Genomic DNA, 15,615 nt, shown 5'->3' on the forward strand with positions numbered 1-15,615 from the left:
GTATCCTTCCACCTGTACTTTTCCAAGGGCCCCTGAAGGATGAGAAGACTTTGTCTGAAGATTTTGCTGACCTTTCTCTTGTCACACACATGCACACCCTGGCAGGTTGCATTCATGCACACAAAGAGCATCCATATGGTTTATCTGACCTCAATGGCTGGCCTGCCTACCAGCTCACTTTAGCGCTCTATTAATATACTCAAGGGCACATGAAGTGAAGGGATCAGCCCTGCTTCAGACAATTTTTGTAAAGCAAAAAGAAAACCCATCTCAGCTATGTCTAGAGAGTGACCAGCTCATGCAGTCTTCTGCAAACACACCTGGCTCTAATGACTGGGGGTAGTCCTGAGGTGGCTGCCCTTCACCCCTGTCACCTCCCCTATCCAGCCCTTTGGAGGGGTGTGAGGGGGCAGGGCTAAGGGCTGGCGATCGTGGCGCTGCCGCTGCTGGGCTTGGAGTGGGAGTCAGGGGATTCTGTGGGTGTGCCAAACGCCTTGATGGTGAGTGGTAGCAGGGCGACTGGCGGCTGCTTGGACACAGTCCAGGAGATGGAGTGGAGGTCTTGGGTGGAGGAAGGGTGTGAGAAAAAGGTTTTGCTGCATGGGAGGAGGCAGAAGATGGAGAGGATGAAGAGGTTGGTGCTCTGGAAGTTGGAGATCCATTGGGAGAGTCATCTATCGTGATTGCACGTTCCTCAAGTTTTCTCTTCAGAAAATGAAACAAAGAGAGAAAGATTGTTAGAGCAAGAAATAATTCACAGAGCTTTGAAGCTTACATGCAAATTCAAGTTATTCTAGACAAACATTTTTTTTATCTCAGTGATTAATGTTTACGACAGACCTGGTAAACCCAAGAAGCTAATATGTTTAAAAAGTAAAAATAAATAAATAATGATTTATTTGATGAAAACAAATCAACAGTAATGAAATAGCATTCATGATCCTAATTCAATCGTGTAAAATGCACAATAGCAAATGCAATATTTAGTAGTCTACAACATTTCTAGTGCAGTGAATTTACATATCATATCATATAGATCATATGCCAATAAGGAATTTAGCCAGTCAAGTGTTCTTTAACTGTCCATAGTGGACTTCAGCTAAATGAAAATACTTTAGGAAACTTTCAAACTTGAATTGAAGGAATATCATGATGATGAAAAATGTGGGTTAAACACAACTTCTGTCATTATCATAGTGATCAGTAATAACATCACATTGCATGTTTTTCTAAAATCATACATCTCTAGTCAGCAACTGCAAGTAATTTGCTGTGTTCGACTCCTGAGTCCTTCATTTTTCTTCTACTCTTATTATTTGAGTACCAATCTTACTTGTCCCAGCGGAGGTCGTTGTGTGTGTTCCATTGCTCGCTGCTGTTGCTGGTGGTGCTGATGCTGCAGAGCGTACATTTCTTGCTGCTGTAGGAAGGAGGTGCGGGAGTATACTGGGTGGGGCTGCAGATGAGGGGGAGGGCCCCTAGCGCCGTACACCGAGGGCCACAGTCCCGGCTGCTCCAGAACATCTAGAGGAAAAAACAAAAGCTCTTTCTTTACAAACTTAGACAAAGTAAAATTTATAATTTAAAGGTAGAAAATATCTTGCAATAAATGTGTTTAAAGGGAATCCCGGATTCCATTACATATCTGATGGTTGAATAGTAGTCCAATTATTGCCTGCTAAGGTTGGAATGGTAGGCAGCTTACTAGGTATTACAGCTATTACACAATGCATTGAGAAGAGAGAACATTTTGTGGCAGAAAACAGCAATCTCCATAGCTATTTTTATTTTATTGTTTTTTCTTTTCAAAATAGAGGCCTTTCCAAAAATCCAGACCGTAATAATTTAGTGCAGGTAAGCATTAAAATCTCTCAAATTCTGCAGCAGTACTACAGCTTTCTGTGTATTCAAAATAGAATTGAGGTTTTAAGAATATTTTACAAATCTGACTAAGTCTAAAGAAAACAGTTAAATAACACAAAGAAAAGTGAGCTGCATGCTTAAATCATTAAGTTTTAAATTTGGGGCTCGTAACATTGTCTTTCTCTTACTTCATTGGATAAAGCCTAATAATTGCAATTAAGTACTACCTTATAAGACAGACTTAAAAAAAAAGATTTTTACATTCATATTAGTTTGATCTCCCTTATTTCAACCCCAGCTCTCTTTACAGATATTATACTTTTTGCAGGAAACCTGATTATTTAGTTGGACAGTAAGCCACAAACACACACATCACTATCCATCCCCTCCTCGACTACCTTGTCGGTGGGAACCTTTGTTCTGTGAGATTAGCCTGAGTGGGCTAATGTTTCCCAGGGGAAGGGTTCAGTGGATGCACTTCCCCTCTCTGCAGGAACTCTCACGGAGCGAGTCAAGGGAGGCGGGAGATAATTAAATTTCACAGCCTGTTTGCAAAGCACCGTGCACACACACACACACACACACACACCATTTACACACACACACACACATTCTTGTCTCTCTCCAGCAATAGCTGAGATATACAACAAAACCTGTAACATATGTTGTTTTAGACATTAACATAACTAATAACACTCACACATACATGCACCCCTCCCCCTCTGCAAAAAAAAAAAAAAAACACACACACACACACACACACCAAACCTAAACACATCTGCACTCCACCAGAAGAGAGATGAAATGCCGGTTCAAATTGTTTGCATAAGGCTAGGCACATGCAGAGGGGCAATGGAATGGCTGCTCCCATTAACAAAGCAATAAAACATGGTCCCACTGACAGAGGGGCTTAGTTGACCATTATATTATGATTAGGCAGTTATACTAAAACTCTTGGGGAGAAGCATCAAAGGTTAAAATGAGGGGGAAGCAGGCGGTAGCTAGGCAGTAAGTCCTGTACGCAACAATCTATATGTTCTGTTGTTGCTGTGAAAGCATAGTTATCATACCCAGAGGATGATGCGGTCCTGGTTCTGTAGGAAGAACCATGATGGGGGAGTTAGGGTCTTGGCTGAGTGAACCCAAGACAGGCTGCAAAGGGTTGGCAAGAGCTGGTGGAAAGCCAGGGCTCATCCCGACGTGGCTCAGACCTGGAATCAGGGTTTAATTCACAGTGAAATTACAGCAAAAAGTTTTCATTTACTAAACGTTTGTATTATTATAGCACTGTTCTGGGTTCTCCCTGTGCATGTCTGGACTCTCTCTGGGTACTCTGGCTTCCTCCCATAGTCCAAAAACATGACTGCGAGGCTGATTGGCATCTGTAAATTGTCCTTAGGTATAAGTGTGTGTGTGCATGGTTGTGTGTCTTTGTGTGTCTCTATGTTGCTCTTTGACAAACTGGTGACTGTCCTGGGTGTACCCTGCCTATTGTCCATAGAATACCGGAGAAAGGCACTGGCCCAACAGCAACCTGACAGAATCAGTGGGAGAAGATGAGGGTTTTATTTATTCTATTCATCACAAAAGGCTTTAGTTGTGTTACTACAAGAAACATTAATGCTTTTTGTTCATATTATTTGTTCTGGACAACAAAAAAACTTGCACATATTTAATATTTCAAAATATTTACAAATAAATGTAAAACTTTGGTATTCTTTTTTTATTTGTCCATCTTTTCTTTTCTTTTTTTTTGCCACAATATGCTGTCACCACAAATGTGATCTGCATTGGAGGTAGACCTGCTCTGTAAAATATGATAAGTTAGGAATATTGTTCTATAACTTAACCCAGCTTTGATTTCCCCCTTTCTGACCTGCCTGTTGTGATTCTTGGTCTTCCTGATGCAAAACTGGAACATATTGAGCTTAACATGCAAACACTGCAAACTAAAATATTTCTTGCTAACCCAGACATCCCAAGTTCCAAAAACTCATTTCAGGGAGATGCTTATCCCCCAACCCCCACGGACCCACACCGTGCCCCATACACACACACTTAAGACAAGCAGCTTTTCATCAACTGTTTATTAACTAACAGTAATTTCTTAAACACTAAACAGAACAGTATTGGTCTTTTATTTTTAATACTTTCAATCTTGTAGCCTTCAACATCGGTTGTGCTTACTGTTTTTCATGGGACTTCAGCATACAGTGCACCTCGCCCCGGTGTCATCATTTCTCACCTAGACAGGGGCCAACGGGGGCCAGTACCCCTGTAGATCATGACCTGGCCCCTGTTATGGCCCCTAAACTAAAGACATGATACTTAAAAGGAATTCTAATGATGATCTGGGCTGGAGAAGACGTTATAACTGATAGGCCCTTTGCATCTATTTCATTCTTTTCTTTACAAATTCTGTTTTACTAATTATTCAAAAACAAAAAGGTGATAGCTTCAGTGGTACTGAGATAGGATCCCAGTTTTCATCTGCTAAAGGTTTTTTTTTTTCCATAACAAATAAAAAAAAATCTCTAATTTTTACAGATGAATTTAACAGTTTTTCTTGAGATCGAATTCAAGTAATTTAAAGTAAACAGTAGTTTTAACATAAGTAAAAAAAAATATGTACAATTCCTACATTTTAAATTTATATTGACCTCATAAGAAATAAAATTCTTATTGAACCTCATTGAAAAGAACTTTCCCTTCATGCAGCTCTCTTAAGATATTGGAATTCCTTGCCCTTTTTTTTTTTTATTTCATGCTTTTCTGGGCCCCCATGAAAACACTCTGGCCCCCTCCTGGACCCCTGGTACATTTGGTACTGTTCCTCACCTTCACTAGTCGTCTATGTATAGACGACTAGTGTTTGTATATTCTGGGGCGGATATACTATGTTTAGTATATTCTGCTGTAAAACTAGTCCTATATTTCCGTTTTTTACTCGAGGAGTGAACCTCTGCCGTTTCACAGGATGCACAGCTTTGAATGGTAACTAGGTGACTGTCAGAGAGTAACCCAGAGAAACTTATCGGACTGATCCAATCAGCTCTCTGATCAACCAGTCGTCTGGAACGCTGGTTGATCAGAGCATCGCTTTGAATAGATACGCTGCACAGGTTTCACAGCAACCTCCTCACCACACCCCAATCTCGCTTGTTGTCTGAGCAATCAAAGTAGTTCTAATCCTCACGCGATGCACGAATTATTGTACTACCTGCCCGCTCTCACTCGCATTGAAAATACACCATCTCACATAGTCTAAAATCCGGGATAATTTATCCGACTCGCAGGCATCCATGACATCTATCTATATCAGGGAGAGACTTGGGATGTCTGTGGTAACTAGAAGGTTTCCTGCATTAGATGATATTAGATGCTAAATATGAATGCATGCCTCGCTTTTTAGATTTTCTAAGAGAACAAAAAAACAACAGAAAACCTGAATAATGAATAATTACCCCTTCCCAATTATAATCTTCATGTTGGTATTTCACATAATATAGAAATAAAATACATTTAACTTTACTGCTGTTATGAGACACTGAAAAATATCAACAAGTATGCAATCCTTAGCAAGTCACAGACATTTCCATCACAATGGTTTGATTAAAAATACAATTTTTGATATGAAATTTAGCAATAAGCCAAAAAAAAAATTATCACTTAATACTCTTCTAAAGCAACTTCAAAGGCTGAGTGTTTAGTTTACTCACTGTATGAAGGCCCTATCCAGAGGGAGGGACTTCCTGTCCTCTGCATCCAGCGGTGATGAGCTGGGTGAACATGTGCCACTGCATCCCCTAATTGATTGGCTCCAAAGAGGTGAGGGGTCAGATCACCGTGGCAGCTACTGGAAGGGTGGATCCGAGCGAACTCCACGCAGTCCTTGTTTTCCCTGCAGTGGCGTTAGGCGAGGTGAACTTTGTCATTATGTTGATTATCCCTCTTATTGTCATCACCATCATCACCATTATTATGATCATTATCTTCATCCGTGTCATCTTCATTACCTCTACTACCATTATAATCATGAAGAAAAGGAAATGTGACGGCAACGGGAGAAGCCATCATCTTGTGCCTGGTCTATGACTACTCATTATATGTTTTCCTCCCTTAATATGACTACATAATAAGAGCCTGATACTTCAGAGACATCCGTATTAGTCCATGTAACATTAATGCACTACATCTCATCTTCAGGAGAAAGAGAAAGATGTGAAGTGAGAGAGTAAGGAGGGACAGAAAAAAACTTCAAAGGGTGAGAGGAGTAAATTGAGTAAAGGGCTGAGAGAAAAGAGAAGCATGGCTTTGGACTGGGAGAAAGAAGGAAGGAAAATAAAAGAAGTGCAGCTGATCAGAGGAGATGAAAACTGAATAGATGGTAGCGCCTCCGTGTATGTGTGCACGGTCGTTTTAGGGACTCTACCTGATGACCAGTTCTCTCTCTCTGTCCATGTGATGAAGACCAATCTGGTCCTCTGTCATCCTCTTCCTCTCCTCAGACTCCCGACCGAGAGGATAAACAGGACGTGAAACCCCTGGATTACCACGACAACAAGACCAACATGCTTAGTCTTCTCCAGAACCTGTGCTATTTGCATACAGGATATCAAACTGCAGTGAAAAATATTCTGCTTTACTTTTTACTTTTGCTTTGTAAATAAATGCAGAAGCTATAAAATCTTTATTGGTTGTTGTGTTTCTAAAAATGAGATTTTAAAGAAAAATAACCACTCTAGTCAGAAGAAGCATACCAGCGTTTACCAAAACAGACCAAAAAATGTATAAAATATCTCTAATGTCTGACCTTTCAGGCTGGGCAGCACCCGGCCCTGTCTATTGTTTCCAGGAGTGATGTCTGGAGAACGATGGGGGGGCCTGGCTACAGCAACAGCAATACCCACCGGGGGCTGGCGGACCTCCCCCTCTCCTGCTTCTCCGGTTTCCTTTGCAGCTCTGTCAGTCTTTTCCCCTTCATTATTGCAGCCCCGCCGCGTAGGGAGAGATTGTTTGGAGGGGTCTTGCAGGGGGGTGCTTTTAGCTCCTCCTCTGCTGGCCCTCTCTGATCTCTCCCCACTCTTGTTAAGGCAACCTAGACCTCCGAATGGGCTTCGCTGTGGCAATAACAAAGGTTGCTGGGAGCTGTAGTTCATTAGGTTCTTCATAGCACCACCCGCACCCTCTGCTGTGTGTGATGTGGAGCTGGGTAGTGGCGGAGGCTGTTTACTAACTGATGCTGAATGGCTACCTTTTCTTTGGTCCTCTTGCTGACTCCCTCTAGCTCCACATGAAGATGCTGCCTGATTACCATCTCTCACCCTTTCCTCTCCGCCTGTGGTCTGACTGTTGTGTTGCTGGTGTCGAATCCTTGCAACCTTTTGTCCTTCCCTTTGCGTTCCAGGCCCTGATCTCCCCTTTCCATCTGCACTTGAGAGAGAAATGTCCCTAAGGGAGGCAGTACCGTGATCAGGACCGATCTTTATTGTTCGATGACTATCTTGTGGGAGAGGATGGCAAATCTCATTTGCAACTTCAGCATCTTTAAAAGAAGAATTTGATTCTACACTGCAGGAATGCAGTTCAGGTTTAGAGCTCCCATTGGAGCCAGGTTTGTTAAAATGATGTATCTGCTGGCTCCAGTCAGGAGGCCTATCAGCTTTGCCGTATCCCATCTGCTGTTGGTGGGGCTGGGTTTTGTCCTTCTTCTGGCAGCTACTAACGCGGCTAGGATGGTGAGAGGGAATTTCATGGGATCCCTCTAGATTGTTATCTTCTTTTCCCATCCTTCCTCCTGCTCCATGGCAGTAAGGGGTGGACATGTCCCCTTGTGAACCAACTGAGTGCACATAAGTTGGGCCACTGACCTTTGCTTCCTTGTTGGTTCCTCCAGGGCTGGATATTGGATCTTTTGAAGGTGTAAGTGTTAGAGGTGGGGCAGGTGGACAGTAAAACTCAGGAAGTGGGTGGGGATTGGAAGGGTGTAACCAGCCTCCAGTTATTGTGGAGCCTAAGTGCAAGCTATGAGGTGGTGGTGGTGGTGCAGGAGGTGGAGGCATGGAGTAGGAGGCTACAGAGTGAGGGGTCAGGGGGGCCAAGAATGCTGTAACTGTAACAGTTTCTCGGCGCATACATTCAGATGAAGAGGTTGGGGATTCAATGATCCTCATTTCTCCATTTATTGTTCCATCTTTTGAGCCTTGCCTGCTGTTTCCAGATGAAGCTTTGCTCACCGCACCACCACTACAGCTGCTAAGTGTTCCACCTTTTGCTTCAAAGGCTCCCTCTGATCCAATCCCATTGGACAGTTTACAGGCACTCATAGGTTTTGCTCCCTGACTGCCCAAATCACTGTCTTTATACTCATTATGTCGCTCTAGAGAGTTTCTGTGGTCTTGCTCCAGGCTCTGGATTCCAAGATGTGGAAGAAGGCCATGGTGTGGGTGGGTGTAAGCCTGGTGAAGGCTAGATGGAGTGGTGGCAGAGTTCATCTGATGAGAATGCTGGTGGTTGTGAAGCTGCTGCTTTTCTTTGCTATCCTGGTGTCGCTCTTTGCTGCTTGAGCGTTCTCTCTCTTTTGATAAAACTCCCTTTTCACCTACATCTTTCATGCTCTTTACAACTCCTCCCCCATTGTCCATCTCGCGGCTACAAGCTCCAAGTGGGTGGCCTAGTGCTGTCCGGGACAGTGGAGGAAGGCTGTGATTGGTGGAGATCAGAGGAGACTGTGGGGTAAGGCCTCTCAGGTAGAAGGGATCTGAAAGAAGAAGATGGGTGGGCCCAAATTATAATTTCTCGAAACGTTACGGTATTAATGAGTTTATATCCTGTTTCACAAAACACCCAAGACTTACATGCCTTTTTTATTGTATCTGTGTTGTTTTTTTTTTGATCACCAAGGTGATCAAATTTTACCACAGGTGGCTAGTCAAGCAAGATAGCTAACATAATATCACTTGTTTTTTCCAAAGGTAAAGATGCAATGTTGCACAGGAGTGTGTCTGATAATGCAGACAGTCTGTGCAGCCAGCTGCCCAGATGATTTAAGCCAAAAACTCTCAAAGACTATCTATGTGTGATGTACTAATAATAATGATAATTGAACTTTATTGATCTCACACAGGATAAATTTCCTCTGCATTTAACCCTTCCCCTTAGGGAGCAGTGGGCTGCCATTGTGGGGCGCCCGGGGAGCAGTGTGGGGTTAATGGTTTTGCTCAGAGGCCCAGAGTGGCCGTGTGTAGGAGTGCATTATTGACAAACAAAAATTTCTCCAACTAACACACAATATAGGGCAGGTCACTGTACTTTAGAAAAGCATAGTTCACCTAGAATGGATGACACAGAATATTGCCACAAAATGGAAAACATGTTACCTTTGATTCATGATCTTAATCCTTAGGAAGTATTTCTTACAAATACTCTCTATTAAACCTGCTTAGCCCGCTTTGGTTCTACTAATCCAATGTGATTTTTAAAATCAGCATGTGGGACCAGGATGCTAAGAAAACGGTTCATCTTTATAGGTTTGTGATAGAGATTTCTATTCAAAGAGGCTATGGAATGCAAATATACTCTTCACTGGGTTTAGGTTAGGTGGCATTATGCAAAAAAGAGTGGTTTATAAAAAAAATTTTGGGCACAAACCTTTTTGTGTTTCATAGTAGCGGGGTTGTCCATAGATACTGCCGCTATGGTGATCCAGGGCACTCATGGAAAGAAAAGGAGAAGCAAGACTTCCTGAATAGCCAGGGTACCCTGTCAGTAGAGAGGGGTTAGAGAGAACTGATTACTCTGTACATATTCAGCAGCACTCTGTACAAATGGTTTGTCTGTGCAATCTATCATCAAAGACCCTCATTTTTGAAAAAAAAAGATCCAGCTATTTCTTCTTTCTTCATAAATGCACACTAGCACAAACATGCTAGATGCGTTGACATTATTTACAGTGGACAGAAGGGTGACGGAAGCCACAGCCATTTACTAATGCCAAGTGTTTTTGCACATTTTCAATGGATAGAATTTGCTCCCCTAAAAAATACAATTCCTCTCAAAACCAAAGACAAACATGACGAAGAATCTCTCCCACTCCTCACCCTGAAATACACCCACTGGGTCCTCCAAGGGGGTCACTGAGAGGTGAATGGTCGTTACACTCTGTTTCATGTCTTTAGGAGCATTGACCTGCTTGGTGGGAATGGGGAGATTTTGGCAGAATGTGCACCTTCGGAATAGGATGTCAGACTGTGTGGTTGTGCAAGTGGGTGAGTCTGTTTTTTCCAGAGGTTGGTTTCATGTCCCACAGAGTGTCCTTGCTGGCCTGTTAATTGGCAGCAGTTAAAAGTTTAACGGTGGTGGCCAAAGTAAACAACACTCCATAAAAAACTCATCCTACGCATTCCACAGTCACACAGCAAATCCAGCAACACCCCCACAGTGCTTTGTGTGAGTGTATGTGTGTGATTACTCTGACTGGTTAACAACCAGTGAATCTAAATGGTGACAATTAGCCAAAATGTTCTATCAGCCATCTAAGGCCAATCCCCTAGGTAATGATGAGTGATAAAACAGGGGAGGGAGAGAGATGGGACTGGAAGAGAGGGAAAAGGGATGACATGGAGTACCACTGGAGCTGAAAGTGGAGAGAAAATAAAAGGAAGATAAAAAAAAAAGGGAGGGAGTTCACTGGTTGGTTGAATTGGGAGAGGGTTGGGGGGAAAAAAGACACCAGAGAGGAGAGAGGCTGTCAATATGAAAAGTCATGAGTGTGTTTCGGATGTGATGCTAGCGAGAGACAGAAATGAGTGGCTGGGGTGGGGGGGGGCTAGGTCTGCTTGTAGGGGAGATATTAGAAGATGAAGGGACCAGTGAAAGGAGAGTGGAGACGGTGGAGATGAGACGACACAAAAAGGCTGGTAAAGAGATGAGGAAACGCACATGAGTGCTGAGACATAAAACAAGGGCAGCTGCAGAAGAACCAGCAAGTGACTATAGGTGTGTGTGCTGGGCAGACTGGAGTGTTGTCTACGTATGTGTGTGTGTTTTGGGCAGGTTCCTTCGCTCTATGCTGGCTATGCTCCGCTCCCTGGACTGTGGCCAGCTGGCTAGCTGCCTGCTGGAGCTCCCTGGCTTGAATTCTTAAAAACAGTCATTTGTGGTGTGCGTGCAAAAGTGCATGAAAGTGTGTGTGTGTGTGTGTGTTAAAACATCAAAGCTGCGCCACAGAGACGTAAAATCTGTCTTATAGGCACACATACCCTCTCCCTCCTCACACACACACACAAAAACAAACACCCGTGCTCTCTGTTCACTGCTGCTCCCTGTAGCCTACAGCCGGAAGTCTTTAATATGAATCGTATCATGAATTCAGGTAAGGATGGTCACTCCAGGCTATATCTCATTTTTATGTCTTTGTCACTGAAAATTATGCATATTTCTGTAGGCTGGTTATGTGTCAATAACAGAAGGCAAGAAATTAAAAAACTTAAAATAAGGGAAGTAAACAGTAGTTTAACAAATCCCTCTTATGCTTTCTGTATACTCCTGGTTTAAACGTAATCCCAAATAGTTTATGGCCACTTAAAATACCAAATGTGCCAACGGTTGCCTCAACCAGCACCATCCGTGATGCTACTGGGGAGGAAAACACATTTTGACTTGTCATGGCAGGCAAAGCACAGGTGTAATAAATAACATTACCACACGGTCGGTTTCATTCCAGCGTGTCGGCACGCATGGCACCAGGAGGCTGAAACTGATTCACCTGAATGGAATGCACTCATTAGTTTTGTTATTGATTGCTCCAACTCTTTCCTACTATGATGTGATACGTCGAAGTGAACCAGTGGGATGGCTAGCATAAAAAGAAAAGTCTCTGTGAAGGAAGTCAATGTTTTAATTTGCAGAGGATTTCAGAGACACTTTTGACTTGCATCACTCACAAAACGATTAAACTGAGTCAGATTTGAGTCAGTTTACAGTGGGTTGAGAAATATAGCCTGTGGTGTAAACTGTCTCTTTTGTTAAACTTTTTTTAGATGCTATCACTTTGGTCCCATCTCGCTCGTACACACACGCTCATGAGTCTACACAAACTTGCACAGATATACCTGAAAGGGACAGATAACTCCGTCAAGCTCAGAATTTTACCACAAACGGTTAACAGCCGAAAGAGGACATGATGCATGAGGATCCGCATGCTGTTTTACTGCATATGTTTGTGTCAGATCAGGAAGGGGGCCGTTGGAGGTCGGTTAGCCCAGAGGGGGCCCCAAGGGTGGGACTGCGGTCAGATGGGGGAGGGAGGTGAGGACAAGGGTGAGTGGTGAAAACGGGGGTGAGTTTCGAAGCCTACCTGGGTGTAAAGGGAGGAACTCAGGGCTACCAAAATAGAGCTGGGTGAGGGGGGTTGTAAAAATGTGTTAGTGATGCATAGTAATGCTGCTTTATTAATCAGCAATACTCAAACCCTGCTCAAGTGATGTTCAAGTAACATGTGATTACTAAGCATCCAATAAGCAGTAATAAGCATCAGAATCTTCTCACACAAACACTGAACCGTTTGTGTTAGAAGATTTGGATGCTTATTTATGGTAGAAGGAGGGAGAAGAGGTAAGCGAGGGGGGCGTTTGTTGTGCTTGAGCTCTTAACTAGAAAACGACCACAGACACACAAGCAAAGTCGTACGTGGGTGTTTCTAAAAGTAGCATCATCTGAGGCATTGCTGCTGCACGTGTTTGCTTTGCTCTGTTTTGGTTAAACCACTTAATGGCTTCATCTGGGTCTAATCCCAAACCGAGACCCCGGATTAGACAGAGAACCAAGCTGCTTCCTCTGTGTGTACCGTATGTGTCTCTCACCTTCATGTGAATGAGGGAACCAGATAGGGGAAGTGCTTGAATGGGTTCCAGCCCTGTAGGATGGGGAGGAAGGGGAGGCAGCAGGTCCAGAGGGGTGAGGGGGATGGGAGGGTGGGGTCCCCAGACTCCTGGCCAGAAAGGAGCCCATAAAGGAAGCACCTGAGAGTCAGAGATAGAGAGTTAGATAGATGATCATGGATCACATTTGTTTTTTCAGGTCTAATGAGGGTAAAAACAATAAACCTGTGATAAAGATGAAGAGAAGTTAAAAATATCTCTGTTAAGCAAAATCAAAGGTTCAAAGGATAAAAAGATGAAAGTACAAATGAGATACAGTTGCATACAGGTATGTCACAATCATAGATTACATAGTCCATTGTTAGTGTGAGGAGACTGACCAGCATGAAGTAGTAAAGAAATGCAAAAAAGAAAGTATATTTTTGTTATTATTATTATTATTTACAAAATAGCTAAAAACTGAGGTGTGCATTTCACCCCCATTTGGTTCTGATACCATTAAATAAAGTACAGCTCAATCAACAGAAATTAGTTTAATACAACTCAGTTCAATTCATTTAAATAGTGCCTGTGATAACAGCTGGTTTATCTCATATTTGTATTTTTTTGTTTTATTTAGAACGGCATCAAAATTATAGTTTCTTTCCCCATCTGATCCAAACTGGGCGTCTTTCTGCTTTATCTAACACTCAAAGGAAGAATGTGTCACAGTTGACATGTTTCCACCTGAGAAGCTCGCCGTTATTTTGCTGGATCTTTTTAGCATAAGCATCAAATGACAAACCCTGACAGCTGAATGAGGAAGGCCACTTTGTGGGCATTCTAGCTGTAATTCTTAAAGTGTCTGCAGTGTTTCATGGTTACAGAAGAAATATTAATTGAAAGCTTAGAGAACTTAGCTTACAAAGCAGGGGGTTACTATTCAGTCTAACTGAGAGTGTTCTTTTTGTATATTCAGAACATCCTGAGACCTGTGAAATCCAACCAGATAGTCACTGCTTGCTGCATATTAATAGTTGATTTTGTGAATTTTTTTTCAAGTAGTTGTACATGAAAGCATATTTGTTTTGCTATCTGATTGGTCATACTATTAATTGTTTAAACATTCACACCTCTGGATCACTCAGATTTTAGCTCCTGGATTGCAGCACTAAAGTTGCGTTAATGAATAAATGACTGTTTACCCTTTGAGCACACTTGCAGTCATATATTAATCTCCTTGTAGACTTTTCAACAGGAAGTTGGGCACATTGTTAACATGTGGCACCCCTTTTTGTTTTACTCATGTTCCCGTTCCATTAATAAAATGTAGTATAGCATCCGCTGAAACATACTTTTTATTTACTAAACATCTGCGCAAATTTCTAACCTCCAACGGTTGCCAGTTTCTCTGCTCCTTTAAGTTGTCAAACATTTCAGTTTAACCTCTCTACTTCTAAAACTGGGCAACAAAACCATCTTCTCAAAAAGTTCTAATGCAGCATATCTGAAGATATATGCTGATTCTATCCAAACTGAAGAGTGTAAAACTGTAGCTTTCAGATGCAGGTCTACCTAACGTCCTATCAATACTCACCACAGACAAAACAGTTAAAAGACATCTGCTGCAAAGTGAAAGGATCACTAGAATAAATTGTTCACAGTTTCTCTTTGAGATTAAATATATTTGATTCATAAGAAATTGCTCGCATTCCAACCATGTTATTTTGATGTAAAGTCGAAACAAAGTAGAATTGCCTTAACTCAAGAACGGAGACAAGAAGTTTTTATATTCTGTGTAATTTTACAAGCAAGTAGCTGGTTGGAAAAGAAGGAGGCTAATATCAGGAAACGTGAGGAGGCACATACCGCTACAACCAGCAAACCTTCCATTTCTTTCATACTTTTCTCCCTTAAATGCTGAAGCTATTAATGCTGCTGATTCATCTGCATCACAATAAACGTAGGGATGCAATTAATGATTAAATTGCAAATTGATTAATCTGTCAATTATTTTTCAATTAATCGATTAATAATTGGAAAGCAAAGATTCCTTAAAGAAGTTTTTTTTTAAAGAAATTAGACTAGGTGAAACTAAAGCTTTTCCACTTGAGTAATTGTGGATAGAGCATATTAACAGACAAAAATTATTTTTATCTAACATGCAAAATGTTTATATGTTTTTTACACTTTTAATTTAGTTTAATGTAATTAAATCCACATGATTGTTTCAGTCCTAATTAAATGTGTCATTTTTTTTTTATCTGGGGACATGTTAGCTTAAATTAGTGGTTTTAAAATAGGTTGGGAGACATCATGAGGATATTAGCTGTCCTTTTGGTTTCCTGAGTTTTGGTCTTATAGTCATCTTTCTGAGCATTAACAACAATCAGACTCTGATTTTATGTACTTTTATCACTCTGGAGCTGTCACCATCACCATTGGGTCAGTCTAACTGGTTAATCAAGAGCTTTTTCTTTATTTATTCTTTTTTTTGTGGCTGAGGTCTTTCGTAACGCCAACAAATGGAAGTTGGGTGTATATTACTGCAGAAAAGGCACAGATTCATCTACCTTTTTCTTCCTAGTGTCTTATCCAGATATTCATTGTTTTCATTTGAGGCAGAAACTGACTCCTGACCTGGAAGAGGAAACTGCCATCTTTCTGGTTGACAACTGTGTCCTCAGACTTAGAGGAGCTGACTGGCATCTTAGGTGCTTCATACTTGGATGTAAAACTCTGTTCAACTTAACGTAATTTGAGTAGCACTTGCGTACATTTTATAGAAGTAGACCCTGTATGCAGCACATGCGGTGTTGCAAAGTTGCAATGCCCATGCTTGACCCACATACACCAACTGATGATATAGATATTTAGAGTGTTTATTTACTTC

The 15,615-nt window shown here is 41.8% G+C and overlaps 1 protein-coding gene across 3 annotated transcripts in view; it reads right to left on the reverse strand.

Annotated features, from left to right (window-relative positions):
• bahcc1b (BAH domain and coiled-coil containing 1b) overlaps positions 1 to 15,615 on the reverse strand; it is a 78,534-nt gene that overhangs the window by 33,237 nt on the left and 29,682 nt on the right. For all 3 annotated transcript variants that reach the window (XR_005282078.1, XM_038300351.1, XM_038300350.1), the window contains exons 3-10: positions 12,726 to 12,884; positions 9,514 to 9,624; positions 6,677 to 8,623; positions 6,296 to 6,407; positions 5,583 to 5,764; positions 2,934 to 3,074; positions 1,334 to 1,524; positions 321 to 705 (exon numbers count right to left, since the gene is read on the reverse strand). Coding sequence is in view for 2 of the 3 variants with exons in the window: in XM_038300351.1 (XP_038156279.1) it covers positions 321 to 705; positions 1,334 to 1,524; positions 2,934 to 3,074; positions 5,583 to 5,764; positions 6,296 to 6,407; positions 6,677 to 8,623; positions 9,514 to 9,624; positions 12,726 to 12,884 (3,228 nt within the window). In the remaining variant the exon portion in view is untranslated. The remainder of the gene's footprint in view (positions 1 to 320; positions 706 to 1,333; positions 1,525 to 2,933; positions 3,075 to 5,582; positions 5,765 to 6,295; positions 6,408 to 6,676; positions 8,624 to 9,513; positions 9,625 to 12,725; positions 12,885 to 15,615) is intronic.

The sequence above is a fragment of the Cyprinodon tularosa genome, unplaced genomic scaffold, assembly GCF_016077235.1.
Source record: "Cyprinodon tularosa strain WSP-4 unplaced genomic scaffold, ASM1607723v1 ctg448, whole genome shotgun sequence".
Taxonomy (NCBI): domain Eukaryota; kingdom Metazoa; phylum Chordata; class Actinopteri; order Cyprinodontiformes; family Cyprinodontidae; genus Cyprinodon; species Cyprinodon tularosa.